Source organism: Salmo trutta, chromosome 12, assembly GCF_901001165.1.
Source record: "Salmo trutta chromosome 12, fSalTru1.1, whole genome shotgun sequence".
Classification (NCBI taxonomy): domain Eukaryota; kingdom Metazoa; phylum Chordata; class Actinopteri; order Salmoniformes; family Salmonidae; genus Salmo; species Salmo trutta.
The window spans coordinates 42,365,594-42,389,164 of NC_042968.1; the positions used below are offsets into that span (position 1 = coordinate 42,365,594).

At 44.8% G+C, this 23,571-nt stretch overlaps 1 protein-coding gene across 1 annotated transcript in view; it reads left to right on the plus strand.

The window, feature by feature from the left end:
- LOC115203572 (calcium and integrin-binding family member 2) overlaps nt 1-23,571 on the plus strand; it is a 69,568-nt gene that overhangs the window by 34,734 nt on the left and 11,263 nt on the right. The window contains exons 3-5 of the mRNA XM_029768353.1: nt 7,917-8,028; nt 14,263-14,410; nt 15,795-15,990. Of these exons, the coding sequence (XP_029624213.1) occupies nt 7,917-8,028; nt 14,263-14,410; nt 15,795-15,990 (456 nt within the window). The remainder of the gene's footprint in view (nt 1-7,916; nt 8,029-14,262; nt 14,411-15,794; nt 15,991-23,571) is intronic.

Consider the following 23,571-nt stretch of genomic DNA (forward strand, 5'->3'; position numbering starts at 1 on the left):
CACATACTGAGACAGAGTGGTGCTGTTTCACTGTCCAGACAGCATCAGATACATGGTCTACACATACTGAGACAGAGTGGTGCTGTTTCACTGTCCAGACAGCATCAGATACATGGTCTACACATACTGAGACAGAGAGGTGCTGTTTCACTGTCCAGACAGCATCAGATACATGGTCTACACATACTGAGACAGAGAGGTGCTGTTTCACTGTCCAGACAGCATCAGATACATGGTCTACACATATTGAGACAGAAAGGTGCTGTTTCACTGTCCAGACAGCATCAGATACATGGTCTACACATACTGAGACAGAGTGGTGCTGTTTCACTGTCCAGAAAGCATCAGATACATGGTCTACACATACTGAGACAGAAAGGTGCTGTTTCACTGTCCAGACAGCATCAGATACATGGTCTACACATACTGAGACAGAGTGGTGCTGTTTCACTGTCCAGACAGCATCAGCTACATGGTCTACACATACTGAGACAGGGAGGTGCTGTTTCACTGTCCAGACAGCATCAGATACATGGTCTACATATACTGAGACAGAGTGGTGCTGTTTCACTGTCCAGACAGCATCAGATACATGGTCTACACATACTGAGACAGAGAGGTGCTGTTTCACTGTCCAGACAGCATCAGATACATGGTCTACACATACTGAGACAGAGAGGTGCTGTTTCACTGTCCAGACAGCATCAGATACATGGTCTACACATACTGAGACAGAAGTGCTGTTTCACTGTCCAGACAGCATCAGATACATGGTCTACACATACTGAGACAGAGAGGTGCTGTTTCAGTAACTCGGATGATTTATCTGTGATTGATGCGTCTTTCTGTCGGTGTGCGTCTGTCCCAAAAAAAGTATAAATATTTTGTGTGTGTGCGTGCGTGCTTGTCTCTCTCGCTGTGTCCTTCCTTGCCTTTTAAACGTTGTCAGTGGAGACTGTTTACAGACGGGTCATCAGGTCATTAATCACTGGAGAGTTAGTCACTATTAGGGGCAGAGCCCTGTGCCTAGTTGGGATGCACAATATAAGACTGGAATGGAAATGGCCTGGTCTATACACACCGAGGGTACAAAACATTAGGAACACCCGCTGTTTCTATGACACAGTGTATATTTACTCTCTAAAGGACGTGCTTCACGTATTTACTTCCATCTGCTGTGAAGATGGATTATTATCACACACACACACACACACACACACACACACACACACACACACACACACCTAGTACATAACACTAGGTCCTAGTGGACATCCCTGCAGGGTACAGATAGTGTCTGTCTACTATGGTTAAAGAGACACCTGGGGAGTGATGCTCCTATCTACTTCCCCAGAGTCACATGAACTTGTGGACACCATGTATATGTCTCTGTGTCCAGTATGAAGGAATGCTACACTATATATGTACAAGTATGTGGACAAGGGGAGGTGGGGAGGTAGAATGGAGGAATGTCCTGTGGGGAGGGGGGAGGTAGAATGGAGGAATGTCCTGTAGGGAGGGGGGAGGTAGAATGGAGGAATGTCCTGTAGGGAGGGGGGAGGTAGAATGGAGGAATGTCCTGTGGGGAGGGGGGAGGTAGAATGGAGGAATGTCCTATAGGGAGGGGGGAGGTAGAATTGAGGAATGTCCTGTCTGGAGGTATAATGGTAGAATGGAGGAATGTCCTGTCTGGAGGTATAATGGTGAATTGAGGAATGTCCTGTCTGGAGGTAAAATGATAGAATTGAGGAATGTCCTGTCTGGAGGTATAATGGTGAATTGAGGAATGTCCTGTCTGGAGGTATAATGGTAGAATTGAGGAATGTCCTGTCTGGAGGTATAATGGTGAATTGAGGAATGTCCTGTCTGGAGGTAAAATGGTGAATTGAGGAATGTCCTGTCTGGAGGTATAATGGTGAATTGAGGAATGTCCTGTCTGGAGGTAAAATGGTGAATTGAGGAATGTCCTGTCTGGAGGTATAATGGTAGAATTGAGGAATGTCCTGTCTGGAGGTATAATGGTGAATTGAGGAATGTCCTGTCTGGAGGTATAATGGTGAATTGAGGAATGTCCTGTCTGGAGGTATAATGGTAGAATTGAGGAATGTCCTGTCTGGAGGTATAATGGTAGAATTGAGGAATGTCCTGTCTGGAGGTATAATGGTAGAATTGAGGAATGTCCTGTCTGGAGGTATAATGGTGAATTGAGGAATGTCCTGTCTGGAGGTATAATGGTAAATTGAGGAATGTCCTGTCTGGAGGTATAATGGTAGAATTGAGGAATGTCCTGTCTGGAGGTATAATGGTAGAATTGAGGAATGCATTAGCTTATTTGATAAAGTGTTGCCTGGTTTCCAAACTGGTATCCTTACTGACATGCTCTGTTTCACCATGGGGAATCAAAGCCACAGAGCTTCATTTGGATTCCATGCTGTTATTTGGGCCATCTCACTGGCCTCATAGTCACCTGGTGTACCTGTGTTTCTGCCGGGTGACACTGGGTAGAGAGATGTGTGGAGGTGTGACATAAAGGAGATGAGTTGTAATGACAGAACCTCCTATCTGAGCTGGTGAGCATAATGGACAGACGTCGCTGCTGGACTCCTGGACTGATCTCCTCACCCAGAACCTAATCTATCTGAGCTGACGTCGCTGCTGGACTCCTGGACTGATCTCCTCACCCAGAACCTAATCTATCTGATCTGACGTCGCTGCTGGACTCCTGGACTGATCTCCTCATCCAGAACCTAATCTATCTGAGCTGACGTCGCTGCTGGACTGATCTCCTCATCCAGAACCTAATATATCTGAGCTGACTACGCTGCTGGACTCCTGGACTGATCTCCTCACCCAGAACCTAATCTATCTGAGCTGACGTCGCTGCTGGACAGATCTCCTCATCCAGAACCTAATATATCTGAGCTGACATCGCTGCTGGACTCCTGAACTGATCTCTACACCCAGAACCTAATCTATCTGAGCTGACGTCGCTGCTGGACTCCTGGACTGATCTCTGCACCCAGAACCTAATCTATCTGAGCTGACGTCGCTGCTGGACTCCTGGACTGATCTCTGCACCCAGAACCTAAGCTGCCATTAAGGCAGACACGAGAGACTGGAACACAGATGGATGTCCAGTACAGGACCATTCCTACCCTATCTGCACAGGACAGAGAGGGATCTCCTTCCTAGCTGCTCTGAAGACAGAAGATACATGGTCCTAATGGATGGATGTCCTGTACAGGACCATTCCTACCCTATCTGCACAGGACAGAGAGGGAGCTCCTTCCTAGCTACACGCTGCTCTGAAGACAGAAGATACATGGTCCTAATGGACCGTTCAAGACTGGGGCATATAAGCAGAGAGGCTTTTATTTTTGTGAAGTGGCTATTTGAACCTAATATATTAAACATTTCATTACCCCTCATAGCACCAATTGGGGTCATTTTGACACCAGAAGCATATATTTTTTAATTAACTAGGCAAGTCAGTTAGAACAAATTCTTATTTTCAATGACAGCCTAGGAACAGTGGGTTAACTGCCTTGTTCAGGGGCAGAATTACAGATTTTTACCTTGTCAGCTCAGGGATTCGATCCAGCAACCTTTCGGTTGGTGCTTATCTTTTCCATTAATTTTAGATTGAAACATACAGCTGTATCTACACAACAGATGAACTGGGACGTGGACTTTTCTCACATATTCCTGACACATACCCATGACTGCCCTCAACATTTTGAGGTCTGAAAACATCTTGACAAACACTAGGCTACCTGCCAAACCCATGATATGTCTGATCATAGCCTAAATGTGGCTTATTGAATTCTTCAAATTTTTTCATGACTTTGTCAATCAACTTGTTATTAATAAATCGAAATAATTGTTTACTGTTTCTGTATTAATATGGACTTCAGGTCCTTTGGGGTCATTTTGACCCCATCCTAAAGCACCTAATTCTGCCTACAGTCATGTTGACCCCATCCTAAAGCACCTAATTCTGCTTACAGTCATGTTGACCCCATCCAAAAGCACCTAATTCTGCTTACAGTCATGTTGACCCCATCCAAAAGCACCTAATTCTGCCTGCAGTCATCTTGACCCCATCCAAAAGCACCTAATTCTGCCTACAGTCATGTTGACCCCATCCTAAAGCACCTAATTCTGCTTACAGTCATGTTGACCCCATCCAAAAGCACCTAATTCTGCTTACAGTCATTTGATAGATAAGACCTTTATTTGAATCTGGGTTTCTATTGTGCTCCCGAGTGGCGCAGCAGGTCTAAGGCACTGCATCTCATTGCAAGAGGCGTCACTACAGTCTCTGGTTCGAATCCAGGCTGTATCACATCCGGCCGTGATTGGGAGTCCCATAGGGCGGCGCACAATTGGCCCAGTGTCATCCGGGTTTGGCCAGGGGTAGGCCGTCATTGTAAGTAAGAATTCGTTCTTCTTAACTGACTTGCCTAGTTAAATCAAAATAAAGGTTACATTTCTCTGGAGACATAATAACAAGTTATCCATAGCATCAGAATGGGGAGAGAGACCTGTATCAGTGATTTAGACCAGATAGACAGATCCCCTGCAAAGATGGGGCACTTTATGTACTTGCCTATGGTTATAACTGGTTATCACTGGTTATAACTGGTTATCACTGATTATCACTGGTTATCACTGATTATCACTGGTTATCACTGGTTATAACTGGTTATCACTGGTTATAACCGATTATCACCGATTATCACTGTTCATCACTGGTTATAACTGTTCATCACTGGTTGTAACTGGTTATAACTGATTATCACTGGTTATCACTGATTATAACTGGTTATAACTGGTTATCACTGGTTATCACTGATTATAACTGGTTATAACTGGTTATCACTGGTTATAACTGGTTATCACTGGTTATAACTGGTTATAACTGGTTATCACTGGTTATAACTGGTTATAACTGATTATCACTGGTTATCACTGATTATCACTGGTTATAACTGGTTATAACTGGTTATCACTGGTTATTACTGGTTATCACTACACATGACCTTGTACAAAATCTAAATTGAACTGTAATATTACATTATTAACATGTCTAATGACGTTTTGATACTAATGAAGTGTCCAGTGCATTCAGAAAGTATTCCGACCCCTTTACTTATTCCACCATTTGTTACGTTACAGCCTTATTCTTAAAAGGATACATTTCCCCCCCCCCCCCCCCCCCCACCCCATCAATCTACACACAATATACCCAATCTAGTTGTAGAAACATCTCAAGGATGATCAATGGAAACAGGATGCACCTTAGCTCAATTTCGAATCTCATAGCAAAGGGTCTGAATACTTACGTAAAATAAGGTATTTCTGTCTTTTAATTTAGACATTTGCAAGAAATTCTAAAAACCTGTTTTCACTTTGTCATTATGGTGTATTGTGTGTAGATGTTATTTATATTTTTTATTCAACCTTTATTTAACTAGGCAAGTCAGTTAAGAACAAATTCTTATTTGCAATGACAGCCTCCACCGGGTCCAAACCCTAACCTGGACGATGCTAAGCCAATTGTGCACCGCCCTATGGGACTCCCAATCACGGCTGGTTGTGATACAGCCTGGATCCCCCACGCCACTCAGGGGGATTATGAGGAGTATTTAAAAAATATATATACACTGCTCAAAAAAATAAAGGGAACACTTAAACAACACATCCTAGATCTGAATGAAATAAATAATTTTATTAAATACTTTTTTCTTTACATAGTTGAATGTGCTGACAACAAAATCACACAAAAATAATCAATGGAAATCCAATTTATCAACCCATGGAGGTCTGAATTTGGAGTCACACTCAAAATTAAAGTGGAAAACCACACTACAGGCTGATCCAACTTTGATGTAATGTCCTTAAAACAAGTCAAAATGAGGCTCAGCAGTGTGTGTGGCCTCCACGTGCCTGTATGACCTCCCTACAACGCCTGGGCATGCTCCTGATGAGGTGGCGGATGGTCTCCTGAGGGATCTCTTCCCAGACCTGGACTAAAGCATCCGCCAACTCCTGGACAGTCTGTGGTGCAACGTGGCGTTGGTGGATGGAGCGAGACATGATGTCCCAGATGTGCTCAATTGGATTCAGGTCTGGGGAACGGGCGGGCCAGTCCATAGCATCAATGCCTTCCTCTTGCAGGAACTGCTGACACTCTCCAGCCACATGAGGTCTAGCATTGTCTTGCATTGTCTTGCATTAGGAGGAACCAAGGGCCAACCGCACCAGCATATGGTCTCACAAGGGGTCTGAGGATCTCATCTCGGTACCTAATGGCAGTCAGGCTACCTCTGGCGAGCACATGGAGGTCTGTGCGGCCCCCCAAAGAAATGCCACCCCACACCATGACTGACCCACCGCCAAACCGGTCATGCTGGAAGATGTTGCAGGCAGCAGAACGTTCTCCACGGCGTCTCCAGACTCTGTCACGTGCTCAGTGTGAACCTGCTCTCATCTGTGAAGAGCACAGGGCGCCAGTGGCGAATTTGCCAATCTTGGTGTTCTCTGGCAAATGCCAAACGTCCTGCACGGTGTTGGGCTGTAAGCACAACCCCCACCTGTGGACGTCGGGCCCTCATACCACCCTCATGGAGTCTGTTTCTGACCGTTTGAGCAGACACATGCACATTTGTGGCCTGCTGGAGGTAATTTTGCAGGGCTCTGGCAGTGCTTCTCCTGCTCCTCCTTGCACAAAGGCGGAGGTAGCGGTCCTGCTGCTGGGTTGTTGCCCTCCTACGGCCTCCTCCACGTCTCCTGGTGTACTGGCCTGTCTCCTGGTAGCGCCTCCATGCTCTGGACACTACGCTGACAGACACAGCAAACCTTCTTGCCATAGCTCGCATTGATGTGCCATCCTGAATGAGCTGCACTACCTGAGCCACTTGTGTGGGTTGTAGACTCCGTCTCATGCTACCACTAGAGTGAAAGCACCACCAGCATTCAAAAGTGACCAAAACATCAGCCAGGAAGCATAGGAACTGAGAAGTGGTCTGTGGTCCCCACCTGCAGAACCACTCCTTTATTGGGGGTGTCTTGCTAATTGCCTATAATTTCCACCTGTTGTCTATTCCATTTGCACAACAGCATGTGAAATGTATTGTCAATCAGTGTTGCTTCCTAAGTGGACAGTTTGATTTCACAGAAGTGTGATTGACTTGGAGTTACATTGTGTTGTTTAAGTGTTCCCTTTATTTTTTTGAGCAGTGTATATATATCTATATATTTTAGAATAAGGCTGTAACATAACAAAATGTGGAAAAAGTCAAGGGGTCTGAATACTTTGTGAATACTTTATGTTTTGCTATGATTGTTGTTTTTCCCAATAGTTTCTTCTCTGGGTCAAAATGACCCCCAGTTGGTAATATGTAAAATATGTTGGTAGTATGAAGGAGGTTAAACATCCCAGTACAAGGTGCTTACCTCAGAGAATTAAAGAGAATTGGCTCCAAAAATGTAAGTTTGTCAAGATGTTTTCAGACCTCAAAATGTTGAGGGTGGCCATGGATATGTGTCAGGAATGTGTGAGAAAAGTCCACGTCCCAGTTAATCTGTTGTGTAGATACCAGCTGTATGTTTCAATCTAAAATGAATGGAAAAGATAAGCACCATATACTGTATGTGAATATATTTATGACTGATTGAGTCGACTGTACTGATGCTAGACCTCTGCATACGATGTCCATAATGGCTCTACATTTCTCTAGCTTGGTCCCAGATCTGTTTATGCTCGTACAGTTAACTCCTACGGTTATTGACACGACAGCACAAACAGATCTTGGACCAGGCTAAATCACTTCTGCCTTGTAAACAAAAGAGTCCAAACCCATAAGGTTATGTGTGTAGATGTTTCCTAACCTTGTCCTGTCTGTGTGTCCTAGGTTACATGGGAGATTCCATGAGCTGGCTCCTCACCTAGTGCCACTGGACTACACCAACCAGCCTGACGTCAGACTCCCCCTGGCTCTCATCGTCAGCATGCCAGAACTAAAGGTACAGCCTTCTGATGTTCTGATCTTTTTGTTCTCATGGTATTGATACTCGTTTGGTGTTAATGTCAGTTAAGTGTAAATATTTATCTCTTCATAAATTGAACTTAAAGTTGAAACTTAAATGATATGTTCTTCAGAGTTATCTGTCTGGCTGCTAGGTTATTTTATACACACCACCTGTATGTTTTATGAGCTGGTAAATGTAATGTAGATGAACCTCTTTATCCCTCTGTTCAATGTTATTGGAAGACATTAAGGTTATAAGCGTAACTTGTTCTAGCCAACCCTACAGTGAGGTGATATGGGCCAGTAGATAGTTGCTTGGTAACAGTGAGGTGATATGGGCCAGTAGATAGTTGCTTGGTAACAGTGAGGTGATATGGGCCAGTAGATAGTTGCTTGGTAACAGTGAGGTGATATGGGCCAGTAGATAGTTGCTTGGTAACAGTGAGGTGATATGGGCCAGTAGATAGTTGCTTGGTAACAGTGAGGTGATATGGGCCAGTAGATAGTTGCTTGGTAACAGTGAGGTGATATGGGCCAGTAGATAGTTGCTTGGTAACAGTGAGGTGATATGGGCCAGTAGATAGTTGCTTGGTAACAGTGAGGTGATATGGGCCAGTAGATAGTTGCTTGGTAACAGTGAGGTGATATGGGCCAGTAGATAGTTGCTTGGAAACAGCGAGGTGATATGGGCCAGTAGATAGTTGCTTGGTAACAGTGAGGTAATATGGGCCAGTAGATAGTTGCTTGGTAACAGTGAGGTGATATGGGCCAGTAGCTAGTTGCTTGGTAACAGTGAGGTGATATGGGCCAGTAGATGGTTGCTTGGTAACAGGGAGGTGATATGGGCCAGTAGATAGTTGCTTAGTAACAGCGAGGTGATATGGGCCAGTCGATAGTTGCTTGGTAACAGCGAGGTGATATGGGCCAGTAGATAGTTGCTTGGTAACAGGCAGGTGATACTGTATGGAACAGTAGATAGTTGCTTGGTAACAGTGAGGTGATATGAGCCAGTAGATAGTTGCTTGGTTACAGTGAGGTGATACTGTATGGAGCAGCAGATAGTTGCTTGGTAAACACTGAGGTAATACTGTATGGAGCAGTAGATAGTTGCTTGGTAACAGGGAAGTGATACTGTATGGAGCAGTGGATAGTTGCTTGGTAACAGGGAAGTGATACTGTATGGAGCAGTAGATAGTTGCTTGGTTACAGGGAGGTAATATGGAGCAGTAGAAGGTTGCTTGGTAACAGGGAGGTAATATGGAGCAGTAGATAGTTGCTTGGTAACAGGGAGGTAATATGGAGCAGTAGATCGTTGCTTGGTAACAGGGAAGTGATACTGTATGGAGCAGTAGATAGTTGCTTGGTAACAGGGAGGTAATATGGAGCAGTAGATAGTTGCTTGGTAACAGGGAGGTAATATGGAGCAGTAGATAGTTGCTTGGTAACAGTGAGGTGATACTGTATGGAACAGTAGATAGTTGCTTGGTAACAGGGAGGTGATACTGTATGGAACAGTAGATAGTTGCTTGGTAACAGGGAGGTAATATGGAGCAGTAGATAGTTGCTTGGTAACAGGGAGGTAATATGGAGCAGTAGATAGTTGCTTGGTTCCAGTGAGGATTCATGTGATCGTTACTACTGTGATGTGTTAAGGCTGTTTCCTGGTGAGCAGCATTCCATTCACCCTCTGCTGACTCAACCTCACTTGTCATTAGTCAGCCTCAATATGTCTCCATCCCCTCCCTCTCTCCCTCCCTCCCTCCCTCCCTACATGCCTCCCTCCAACCCCTCCCTCCTCCAACCCCTCCCTCCCTCCATGCCTCTATCCCTCCCTCCCTCCATCCCCTCCCTCCCTCTCTCCCTCCCTCCCTCCCTCCCTCCCTCCCTCCATGCCTCCATCCCTCCCTCCCTCCATCCCCTCCCTCCCTCCCTCCCTACATCCCTCCCTCCCTCCCTCTCTCCCTCCCTCCCTCCCTCCCTCCATCCCCTCCCTCCCTCTCTCCCTCCCTCCCTCCCTCCCTCCATCCCTCCCTCCCTCCCTCCATCCCTCCCTCCCTCCATCCCCTCCCTCCCTCCCTCCATGCCTCCATCCCTCCCTCCCTCCCTCTCTCCCTCCCTCCCTCCCTACATCCCTCCCTCCCTCCAGCCAGTCCAGCAGTGCACAGTCCAGTCACCAGAGCCCACGCAGACAGACTGGGTCATTTAAACAGAGGAGAACCTGGACTCAGTCTGTGGTGATATTGTTGAGTCATCACACCTCTTTTCTTTTTCTTGACTCGTCCGATTGGTCATTTGAATTCTTCTTTTAATAAATCACGATATGTAATCACTCAGTGCTCAGTAAACATACTGTAGAATATTGTTTGAGCTACCGTTGCAGCATACTGTTGGGAGCATAAATCAGTCTTTATATAACAAATATTGTATGGCTTTTCCAATACAGACAACATCAGAGCCTAGCGAATCACTTACACTATGTAGGGAACAGGGTACCATTTGGGAGTGGGACACAGTCATGGTACCAGTAACCAGTAGTGGAAAAAGTACCCAATTGTCATACTTGAGTAAAAGTAAAGATACTTTAATAGAAAATGACTCAAGTTAAAGTGAAAGTCACCCAGTAAAATACTACTTGAGTTATAGTCTAAAAGTATTTGGTTCTAAATATACTTAAGTATCAAAAGTAAATGTAATTGCTAAAATATACTTAAGTAGTGTCACGTCCTGGCCAGTATAGGGTTAATTAGTATTGTAGTTTGGTCAGGACGTGGCAGAGGGTATTTGTTTTATGTGGTTCAGGGTGGTGTGTTAGTTAGGAGGGCGTTTGATTTATTATTTCAGGGTTTTGAGTTGTGGTCTATGTTTATGTAGTTCTATGTGTAGTCTAGTGAGTGTGTTTCTATGTTGGGTTAATTGGGGTGGACTTCCAATTGAAGGCAGCTGTTTGGTGTTGCCTTTGATTGGAAGTCCTATATTAGTTGGGTGTGTTTGTCTGTGCATTTGTGGGAGATTGTTTCTTGTTTTGCTGAGTGAGCCTTTCAAGACTGTTTAGTGTGTGTCAACATTACAGGACTGTCAGTTCATCGTTTGTTCTCTTTTGTTATTTTTGTGTTCATTTTGGAGTTAATAAATCTCAAGATGAGCTTACTCATACCTGCTGCGTTTTGGTCCTCCATTTCCAACGACAAGCGTGACAAGTATCAAAAGTAAAAGTATAAATCTTTTTCAAATTCCTTATATAAAGCAAACCAGACGGCAGCATTTTCTTCTATTTTTTTAATTTACAAATAGCCAGGGTCATGCGCCAACACACAGACATAATTTACAAACCAAGCATGTGTTTAGTGAGTCTGCCAGATCAGAGGCTGTAGGGTGTCCTGCTGACCGTTCAGAATGTAACGAGTACTTTTGAGTATCAGGGAAAATGTATGGAGTAAAAAGTAAATCATTTTCTTTAGGAATGTAGTGAAGTAAAAGTAAAAGTAGTCAAAAATATAAAAAGTAAAGTACAGATACCCCAAAAAACTACTTAAGTAGTACTTTCAAGTATTTTTACTTAAGTACTTTACACCACTGGCACTAACAGGGCTGTAAAGCTCCCAGCGACTGGGGCCCGTTCAGCGGTGAATTATGGTCCTCTGACAACAAGCAGAGCCAAAATGGACAACAGGCAGAGCCAAAATGGACAACAGGCAGAGCCAAAATGGACAACAAGCAGAGCCAAAATGTATAACAGGCAGAGCCAAAATGGACAACAGGCAGAGCCAAAATGGACAACAGGCAGAGCCAAAATGGACAACAGGCAAAGCCAAAATGTATAACAGGCAGAGCCAAAATGGACAACAGCCAGAGCCAAAATGTATAACAGGCAGAGCCAAAATGGACAACAGGCAGAGCCAAAATGGACAACAGGCAGAGCCAAAATGGACAACAGGCAGAGCCAAAATGGACAACAGGCAGAGCCAAAATGGACAACAGGCAGAGCCAAAATGGTCGCCCAAAGGTCACCAGGTTGCGAATCAACGCCTCACCTACACAGATGTATGCATTAATTAGCCTAGCTTAGCCTAGCCTCCAGGACGCTGTGGGATGATTTATAACAGGACCCAGAGACACTGCTGTGTACTGTACCCTGCTCTGGCAAATGAATGGTACATAGAGTAGTGTGTGTGTGTGTGTGTGTGTGTGTGTGTGTGTGTGTGTGTGTGTGTGTGTGTGTGTGTGTGTGTGAGCTCATGCACGTTAGGTAGCGTTAAGCCTCAAAGCCGCCAACAGGGATAAATGTTTTTTTAAATCTTTCTGAAAGGACTTTTGTCAAGCAGCTAGTTACTGACAACAACAAAAACCAGCATTTACCATGATTTCTGTGTTAATATGGAGGGATGAAACATTAACTCTCTTTAGTATACTAGTAGTGCAGTGAAGCTGAACATGTAGACTCAATAGTGGGCTTTGTGATAAAAGCACCACATGTGGTACGGAGGGTAGATAGATGTATGTACCATGAAAATATATTGATATGGAGCCAGCACCTATAACTCAAAAAGAACACATGTTATTTAAATGTAAGTCTCTAGTCAATGTCTCTACACCAAGTCAAACTTCATTGGAACTGAGTTAGCTCCAAAGTAAGAGGTCATGGTCTGATTGGTCTCCGGCGCCCATATCGGTGGCCATCTTAGGTCGTACCGGTATGTCGCCAATTTCCCCGCCTCTGGGTATCACAGAAACACAACGCTTTGAGTTCATAGCAGACTAATGTTCTTAACGTTTGGCGATGGGTGAAATTGATCAGAATCTCAACATAAACACAGTTGATGTTTTTGGGGTTAAAAAAGCTTTTAAGATGATTGAGGGCAATTCCACGATAACAGAATGATGCTGAGACTCAATGTAATTCCACGGTAACAGAATGATGCTGAGACTCAATATAATTCCATGGTAACAGAATGATGCTGAGACTCAATATAATTCCATAGTAACAGAATGATGCTGAGACTCAATATAATTCCATGGTAACAGAATGATGCTGAGACTCAATATAATTCCATAGTAACAGAATGATGCTGAGACTCAATGTAATTCCACAGTAACAGAATGATGCTGAGACTCAATATAATTCCATGGTAACAGAATGATGCTGAGACTCAATATAATTCCATAGTAACAGAATGATGCTGAGACTCAATGTAATTCCACAGTAACAGAATGATGCTGAGACTCAATATAATTCCACGGTAACAGAATGATGCTGAGACTCAATATAATTCCACGGTAACAGAATGATGCTGAGACTCAATATAATTCCATAGTAACAGAATGATGCTGAGACTCAATATAATTCCATGGTAACAGAATGATGCTGAGACTCAATATAATTCCATAGTAACAGAATGATGCTGAGACTCAATGTAATTCCACAGTAACAGAATGATGCTGAGACTCAATATAATTCCACGGTAACAGAATGATGCTGAGACTCAATATAATTCCACAGTGACAGAATGATGCTGAGTCTCAAATGTATGTCAAACACAAAAACAATGATTGCAAATTTCAACAAACCGTACAACTTTATGCACAAGGACGACTTTTAACAACTTCCACGGGAGATCTGAGACAAAAAGCACCTTTACTTGAATAGTGCAGATACAAAGTTAGGTAACAGAACGACGGTTTGTGCTGCTGGTGGTGTCATTCTGTTACCAAACGTGGCATCTGCAGTGTGTGATGTCTGGGGCTGTTCTGTCACCTACTGACCTCGTGAAGATCTGCTATAGTGGGACACAGCACTTTACTCTGTATCTATTTACATCACAGTCATGGTTGAGACTCCATATTCCTCTTAGTAGTACCTGTAGCATGATGTACTACAATACCCATAATGCCCTGTATACAGTACTGACTCACTCATGATGTACTACAATACCCATAATGCCCTCTACACCAAGTCAAACTCATGATGTACTACAATACCCATAATGCCCTGTATACAGTACTGACTCACTCATGATCGACTACAATACCCATAATGCCCTGTATACAGTACTGACTCACTCATGATCGACTACAATACCCATAATGCCCTGTATACAGTACTGACTCACTCATGATCGACTACAATACCCATAATGCCCTGTATACAGTACTGACTCACTCATGATCGACTACAACACCCATAATGCCCTGTATACAGTACTGCCTCAGATTGTTCTTCTTACCCTTACAGGAGAACCCTTTCAGACACCGCATCGTGGAAGTCTTCTCTGAGGACGGACAAGGCAACATGAGCTTCAATGACTTTGTAGACATGTTCTCTGCTCTCTGCGAAACGGCTCCAAGAGAACTGAAGACCATATATGCTTTTAAAATCTATGGTTAGTATTGAGTAGACTAGTATGTCTCCTATGGTTAGTATTGAGGAGACTAGTATGTCTCCTATGGTTAGTATTGAGGAGACTAGTATGTCTCCTATGGTTAGTAGACTAGTATGTCTCCTATGGTTAGGAGACTAGTATGTCTCCTATGGTTAGTACTGAGGAGACTAGTATGTCTCCTATGGTTAGGAGACTAGTATGTCTCCTATGGTTAGTAGACTAGTATGTCTCCTATGGTTAGTACTGAGGAGACTAGTATGTCTCCTATGGTTAGTACTGAGGAGACTAGTATGTCTCCTATGGTTAGTACTGAGGAGACTAGTATGTCTCCTATGGTTAGTACTGAGGAGACTAGTATGTCTCCTATGGTTAGGAGACTAGTATATCTCCTATGGTTAGTACTGAGGAGACTAGTATGTCTCCTATGGTTAGTACTGAGGAGACTAGTATGTCTCCTATGGTTAGGAGACTAGTATATCTCCTATGGTTAGTACTGAGGAGACTAGTATGTCTCCTATGGTTAGTACTGAGGAGACTAGTATGTCTCCTATGGTTAGGAGACTAGTATGTCTCCTATGGTTAGTACTGAGGAGACTAGTATGTCTCCTAGGGTTAGTACTGAGGAGACTAGTATGTCTCCTAGGGTTAGTACTGAGGAGACTAGTATGTCTCCTAGGGTTAGTACTGAGGAGACTAGTATGTCTCATATGGTTAGTACTGAGGAGACTAGTATGTCTCCTATGGTTAGTACTGAGGAGACTAGTATGTCTCCTAGGGTTAGTACTGAGGAGACTAGTATGTCTCCTAGGGTTAGTACTGAGGAGACTAGTATGTCTCCTATGGTTAGTAATGAGGAGACTAGTATGTCTCCTATGGTTAGTACTGAGGAGACTAGTATGTCTCCTATGGTTAGTACTGAGGAGACTAGTATGTCTTATGGTTAGAACTGAGTGAGAGTGTGTTTATTCTCTGTCTGTCTGTCTGTCTGTCTGTCTGTCTGTCTGTCTGTCTGTCTGTCTGTCTGTCTGTCTGTCTGTCTGTCTGTCTGTCTGTCTGTCTGTCTGTCTGTCTGTCTGTCTGTCTGTCTGATGACAACTAGGACTCTGACTCATAGTTACTCTGTTTTATCTTGCTTATTTAGTTACTTATTTCGTTATTTAGTTACTTAATTTCGTTATTTAGTTACTTATTTCGTTATTTAGTAACTTATTTAGTTCGGCTTTTTGAATTTCTTGTGGAGCATAGGCCATCAGCAAACTGCTTCCAACCCATTCTGTCCTGCGCCATTCAAACAAGTTTTGAATCTCTTCATTTCTCCCATTTTAATCTCTTCATCTCCTTTCTCCCACTGTTTTTTAATCTCTTCCTCTTTCCCGTGTGTCAGATTTTAACGTGGATAACTTCCTGTGTAAGGAGGATCTGGAGAAGACGTTGAACCGGCTGACTAAAGGAGAGCTGACCCCTGAAGAGGTCAATCTGGTCTGTAGCAAGGCCATGGAGGAGGCTGACCTCGACGGGGACAGCAAGCTCTCCTTCTCTGACTTTGAGAACATGATCTCTAAAGCGCCAGACTTTCTAAGGTAACATGTCATGGACGTGATCTGGTGTGTCAGGCTAGTGTATAATGTCATGGAGGTGGAGATAACTTCTGCTGCTCAACATAATTCTGCTTTCAGACAGAGAACTTCTGCTGCCCTGTATAATGCTGCTTTCAGACAGAGATAACTTCTGCTGCTCTGTATAATGCTGCTTTCAGACAGAGATAACTTCTGCTGCTCTGTATAATGCTGCTTTCAGACAGAGATAACTTCTGCTGCTCTGTATAATTCTGCTTTCAGACAGAGATAACTTCTGCTGCTCTGTATAATGCTGCTTTCAGACAGAGATAACTTCTGCTGATCTGTATAATGCTGCTTTCAGACAGAGATAACTTCTGCTGATCTGTATAATGCTGCTTTCAGACAGAGATAACTTCTGCTGATCTGTATAATGCTGCTTTCAGACAGAGATAACTTCTGCTGCTCTGTATAATGCTGCTTTCAGGCAAAGATAACTTCTGCTGCTCTGCATAATGCTGCTTTCAGACCGAGATTAAACACAGAGAGAGAGAACCAATAGTGCTTGATCAGAGCCTTTTTACTGCGGACCAATCAATCTATCAACAGTATTGTAAATCGTTTTCATTTGAGAGCCCAAACCAGGCGGAAAGAACTGGCTAGTAAAAACCTCTCCCATTCCAGAGAGCTTGATTTAGCTGGCCAATGATATGGCCCGTAAATCTGCCAATCACACGGGGGCGGCTGTAGATTGGCTTGAACTCTTCCTGGTTTCCATGGTTTATTGGTGGAGTGTGTTGCCGTGGCAACCAGGTCAGGCTTGTGGCGGGATGCTGCTGCCTGTGACCAGAGACAGTGACAGATAAACATGATGGCTCTGTAAGACATAAATAGCGATAAACAACAACATGTCTCTCTCCTCCTGTAACAGGTGTCTGGCGAGTGAATGTTGTTATAGACATTTACATGTTAAAGGGATACTTTGGGATTTTGGCAATGAGGCCCTTTATCTAATTCCCCAGAGTCAGGAGAACTTGTGGATACCGTTTTTACGTCTCTGTGTCCAGTATGAAGGAAGTTAAGAGGGAGCCAATGCTAACTAGCGTTAGCGCAATGACTGGAAGTATATGGGTGTCTACTAGCATGCTAGCTGATAGACTTGTCCATTGTTTACACAGGATGGAAATGGGTATTTGGCGCTTTGGCTTACAGTAGAAGGATAAGAACAGACATAAAACATACACATTACACACATTTGAGTGAGGCTGGTTTACACAGGCAGCACAATTCTGATCCTTTTGCCATCAATTGGTCTTTTGACCAATCAGATCAGATATTTTGCCAATAACAGGGCTGCCATAGTAGATGCTCCTATGCAGATGGACTTTCCTCCAGCCACAATCTGTCCCAGACCTGCCCTCCTAATAGACTTGTATTAGAACCATGTCATTGCAGCGTTAAGTTGTCGGTTTTCAACAACCTGTCAGTATCTTTAGAGTCACTGCTGAGGTGTGGGATACTCTGACTGGCCTGATGCCCTATTAGAATGGCGGAGGCCCCCCTCTCCGAACAGACCCCTGGATCCCTTGTCCCCAGAGTTAAAGATCCGTATTACTTTCATGTGTTTCTTAACCTCTACTTTAGACACACATTGTTGTGGTCCCCCTCCCTTCACATTTCTCAATGTCAATCAAACGTCCACGCGACATCTGAATACCAACCATTTGATCTCAATCAGTTTCATGAGGATATTCATTTTCTTTAGATCTTGAGGTGTACAGTCGTGGCCAAAGGTTTTGAGAATGACACAAATATTAATTTTCACAAAGTCTGCTGCCTCAGTGTCTTTAGATATTTTTGTCAGATGTTACTATGGAATACTGAAGTATAATTACAAGCATTTCATAAGTGTCAAAGGCTTTTATTGACAATTACATGAAGTTGATGCAAAGAGTCAATATTTGCAGTGTTGACTTCTTTTTCAAGACCTCTGCAATCCGCCCTGGCATGCTGTCAATTAACTTCTGGGCCACATCCTGACTGATGGCAGCCCATTCTTGCATAATCAATGCTTGGAGTTTGTCAGAATTTGTGAGTTTTTGTTTGTCCACCTGCCTCTTGAGGATTGACCACAAGTTCTCAATGGGATTAAGGTCTGGGGAGTTTCCTGGCCATGGACCCAAAATATCGATGTTTTGTTCCCCGAGCCACTTAGTTTGCCTTATGGCAAGGTGCTCCATCATGCTGGAAAAGGCATTGTTCATCACCAAACTGTTCCTGGATGGTTGGGAGAAGTTGTTCTCGGAGGATGTGTTGGTACCATTCTTTATTCATGGCTGTGTTCTTAGGCAAAATTGTGAGTGAACCCCACTCCCTTCGCTGAGAAGCAACCCCACACATGAATGGTCTCAGTGTCACGTCCTGGCCAGTAGAAGGGTTAATTAGTATTGTAGTTTGGTCAGGACGTGGCAGGGTGTATTCGTTTTATGTGGTTCGGGGTGGTGTGTTTTGGTGAAGGGTCATTTGGTTTAAGTATTCCGGGGTTTTTGGGCACTGTTTGGTTTTCAGGTATTCTATGTTTAGTCTAGTATGTCTGTTTCTATGTTTGGTTAATTGGGGTTGGGACTCTCAGTTGAAGGCAGGTGTTGTCTATCTGCCTTTGATTGAGAGTCCCATATATTAGGGTGTGTTTGTGTTTGTTATTGGTGGGTGATTGTTCTGTGTTTAGCCTTGTGCCTTACCAGACTGTTTTTTTTTTGTTGATCGTTCATTCTTTGTTATTTTGGTGTTCATTTTGTATTTATTAAAAGCAAGATGAGCATACACATACCTGCTGCGTTTTGGTCCTCCTTCACCGACGACAACCGTGACACTCAGGATGCTTTACTGTTGGCATGACACAGGACTGATTGTAGTGCTCACCTTGTCTTCTCCGGAAAAGCTTTTTTCCGGATGCCCCAAACAATCGGAAAGTGTATTGATCAGAGAAAATGACTTTACCCCAGTCCTCAGCAGTCCAATCCCTGTACCTTTTGCAGAATATCAGTCTGTCCCTGATGTTTTTCCTGGAGAGAAGTGGCTTCTTTGCTGCCCTTCTTGACACCAGGCCATCCTCCAAAAGTCATCATCTCACTGTGCGTGCAGATGCACTCACACCTGCCTGCAGCCATTCCTGAGCAAGCTCTGTACTGGTGGTGCCCCGATCCCGCAGCTGAATCAACTTTAGGAGATGGTCCTGGCGCTTGCTGGACTTTCTTTGGCGCCCTGAAGCCTTCCTCACAACAATTTAACTGCTCTCCTTGATCCGATAAATGGTTGATTAAGGTGCAATCTTACAGGCAGCAATATCCTTGCCTGTGAAGCCCTTTTTGTGCAAAGCAATGATGACAGCACGTGTTTCCTTGCAGGTAACCATGGATGACAGAGGAAGAACAATGATTCCAAGCACCACCCTCCTTTTGAAGCTTCCAGTCTGTTATTCGAACTCAATCAGCATGACAGAGTGATCTCCAGCCTTGTCCTCGTCAACACTCACACCTGTGTTAACGAGAGAATCACTGACATGATGTCAGCTGGTCCTTTTGTGGCAGGGCTGAAATGCAGTGGAAATGTTTTTGGAGGATTCAGTTCATTTGCATGGCAAAGAGGGACTTTGCAATTAATTGTAATTCATCTGATTACTCTACATAACATTCTGGAGTATATGCAAATTGCCATCATACAAACTGAGGCAGCAGACTTTGTGAAAATTAATATTTGTGTCATTCTCAAAACTTTTGGCCACGACTGCACAGTGTTGTTTAGAAGTAGCCTACAGTGTTGTTTAGAAGTAGCCTACAGTGTTGTTTAGAAGTAGCCTACAGTGTTGTTTAGGAGTAGCCTACAGTGTTGTTTAGAAGTAGCCTACAGTGTTGTTTAGAAGTAGCCTACAGTGTTGTTTAGAAGTAGCCCACAGTGTTGTTTAGAAGTAGCCTACAGTGTTGTTTAGAAGTAGCCTACAGTGTTGTTTAGGAGTCTACAGTGTTGTTTAGAAGGAGTCTACAGTGTTGTTTAGAAGGAGCCTACAGTGTTGTTTGGAAGTAGCCTACAGTGTTGTTTGGAAGGAGCCCACAGTGTTGTTTGGAAGTAGCCTACAGTGTTGTTTGGAAGGAGTCTACAGTGTTGTTTGGAAGGAGCCCACAGTGTTGTTTGGAAGGAGCCCACAGTGTTGTTTGGAAGTAGCCTACAGTGTTGTTTGGAAGGAGCCCACAGTGTTGTTTGGAAGTAGCCTACAGTGTTGTTTGGAAGGAGTCTACAGTGTTGTTTGGAAGGAGCCCACAGTGTTGTTTGGAAGGAGCCCACAGTGTTGTTTGGAAGGAGTCTACAGTGTTGTTTGGAAGGAGTCTACAGTGTTGTTTGGAAGTATCCTACAGTGTTGTTTGGAAGGAGCCTACAGTGTTGTTTGGAAGTAGCCTACAGTGTTGTTTGGAAGTAGCCCATAGTGTTGTTTGGAAGTAGCCCATAGTGTTGTTTGGAAGTAGCCTACAGTGTTGTTTGGAAGTAGCCTACAGTGTTGTTTGGAAGTATCCTACAGTGAGTGAATTTTTGAGCAGAGACTCCTAACAAACTGTAGCATAGTGGCAAACGCTGTTTAATTATGTCCACATGAAAGTAAAATGTGACCATCCTAAAACGTCATAAGAAATGAGGTGGTGTTTTTTTTTGTCTTCCTGTAACGTTATTCTATACTATTATATTCTGTTCTGTTATATAGAATACTATCATTATGTGATCTTGTAGACATTGATTCAGCTTTGAAGTAGCCTGTTCTCTATGAATAGAGCAGAGACTGGCAGTAGCCTGTTCTCTATGAATAGAGCAGAGACTGGGAGTAGCCTGTTCTTTAGGAATAGAGCAGAGATTGGCAGTAGCCTGTTCTCTATGAATAGAGCAGAGACTGGCAGTAGCCTGTTCTCTATGAATAGAGCAGAGACTGGCAGTAGCCTGTTCTCTACGAATAGAGCAGAGACTGGCAGTAGCCTGTTCTCTATGAATAGAGCAGAGACTGGGAGTAGCCTGTTCTCTATGAATAGAGCAGAGACTGGGAGTAGCCTGTTCTCTATGAATAGAGCAGAGACTGGCAGTAGCCTGTTCTCTATGAATAGATCAGAGACTGGGAGTAGCATGTTCTCTATGAATAGAGCAGAGACTGGGAGTAGAGGATCCCCCCACATGAACAGAAGCTTCGGAACCTTTAGCTGTCGGGAAGAGGGGTCCAGAAAAGTGAGATCCATAGCCACTCTATATTAGAATACCTATTAAGGACAACAGCATTTCTTCTCCACTTAACCTCCTTTCTCACCTCCAAAATGAAACGTTAGTTCTTGAAGCTTATGATGATTCTAGATCCTGCTGGATGTAATGTATCCATGGCCATCTCCCCAGTCCATTAGATGTAATGTATTCACGGCCATCTCCCCAGTCCATTAGATGTAATGTATCCATGGCCATCTCCCCAGCCCATTAGATGTAATGTATCCATGGCCATCTCCCCAGTCCATTAGATGTAATGTATCCATGGCCATCTCCCCAGCCCATTAGATGTAATGTATCCATGGCCATCTCCCCAGCCCATTAGATGTAATGTATCCATGGCCATCTCCCCAGCCCATTAGATGTAATGTATCCATGGCCATCTCCCCAGCCCATTAGATGTAATGTATCCATGGCCATCTCCCCAGCCCATTAGATGTAATGTATCCATGGCCATCTCCCCAGCCCATTAGATGTAATGTATTCATGTCCATCTCCCCAGTCCATTAGTGTCACGTCCTGGCCAGTATAGGGTTAATTAGTATTGTAGTTTGGTCAGGACGTGACAGAGGGTATTTGTTTTATGTGGTTCGGGGTGGTGTGTTTTTGTTAAAGGGCATTTGGTTTAAGTATTCCGGGGTTTTTGGGTACTGTTTGGTGTTCTGGTATTCTATGTCTAGTCTAGTATGTTTGTTTCTATGTCTGGTTAATTGGGGTTGGGACTCTCAGTTGAAGGCAGGTGTTGTCTATCTGCCTTTGATTGAGAGTCCCATATATGAGGGTGTGTTTGTGTTTGATGTTGTGGGTGATTGTTCTGTGTTCAGCCCTAGGCTTTGCCAGACTGTTTGTGGTTGTTAGCTCGTTCTCGTTTCGTTTTGTTATTTTTTGTACGTTCATTGTTGATAGTAAATAAAAGTCAAAATGAGCATACACGTACCTGCTGCATTTTGGTCCTCCTTCACCGACGACAACCGTGACAGAATCACCCACCACTCAAGGACCAAGCAGCAGAGGAAGGAGCAGACGGCGTTCGAGTTGGACTGGCGGGAGAAGTGGACTTGGGAGGAAATTCTGGACGGGGCCGGACCTTGGCACCAGGCTGGGGATTATCAGCGCCCGCAGTGGGAAATTGAGGCAGCCAAGGCGGAGAGGCGGTGGTACGAGGCCAGAGACGCGCTGAAGGAGATGCACGAGAGGCACCCCCAAGAAAATTTTGGGGGGGGGCACACGGGTAGTTTGGCTAGGCGAAGGAAGAGCCGGAAGCCAGCTACCCGTGGTTATATGGAGGAGCGTATGGGGTGGAGAGCGCTATGTTTCGCTGAGAAGCGCACTATCTCACCCATACGCACGCACAGTCCGGTGCGAGTTATTCCAGCCCCTCGCAGGTGCCGTGCTAGAGCGGGCATCCAGCCTGGTAGGAGGATGCCTGCGCAGCGCATCTGGTCGCCGGAACGCCTCCGAGGACCAGGCTACCCAACTCCCGCTCTACGCACGGCTACCATCAGGCCCCTGCACAGCCCAGTCTGCCCTGTACGAGCACTCCGCTCGTGCAGGGCTACTAGTTCCATCGAGCCAAGGCGGGTTGTGCAGGAGGTAAGATCTAGACCGGCTGTGCGCCTCCATAGCCCTGGGTTTCCAGCTCCTGTCTCTCGTGCGGACCCGGAAGTACGTCCACCCAGTCCGACTCGTCCTGTTCCCGCTCCCCGCACTAAACTGACAGTGCGTAAACCCAGCCTCGCCAGTCAACAGTCGTCGGAGCTGCCCGCCAGTCAACAGTCGTCGGAGCTGCCCGCCAGTCAACAGTCGTCGGAGCTGCCCGCCAGTCAACAGTCGTCGGAGCTGCCCGCCAGTCAACAGTCGTCGGAGCTGCCCGCCAGTCAACAGTCGTCGGAGCTGCCCGCCAGTCAACAGTCGTCGGAGCTGCCCGCCAGTCAACAGTCGTCGGAGCTGCCCGTCAGTCAACAGTCGTCGGAGCTGCCCGCCAGTCAACAGTCGCCGGAGTGGTCAGACTGCGCTGAACTGCCGGAGTGGCCAGACTGCGCTGAACTGCCGGAGTGGCCAGACTGCGCTGAACTGCCGGAGTGGCCAGACTGCGCTGAACTGCCGGAGTGGCCAGACTGCGCTGAACTGCCGGAGTGGCCAGACTGCGCTGAACTGCCGGAGTGGCCAGACTGCCCTGAACTGCCGGAGTGGCCAGACTGCCCTATTTTTTGTTAAGGTGCTTCTGGGGTAGCACCTTTAAGGGGGGGGTACTGTCACGTCCTGGCCAGTATAGGGTTAATTAGTATTGTAGTTTGGTCAGGACGTGACAGA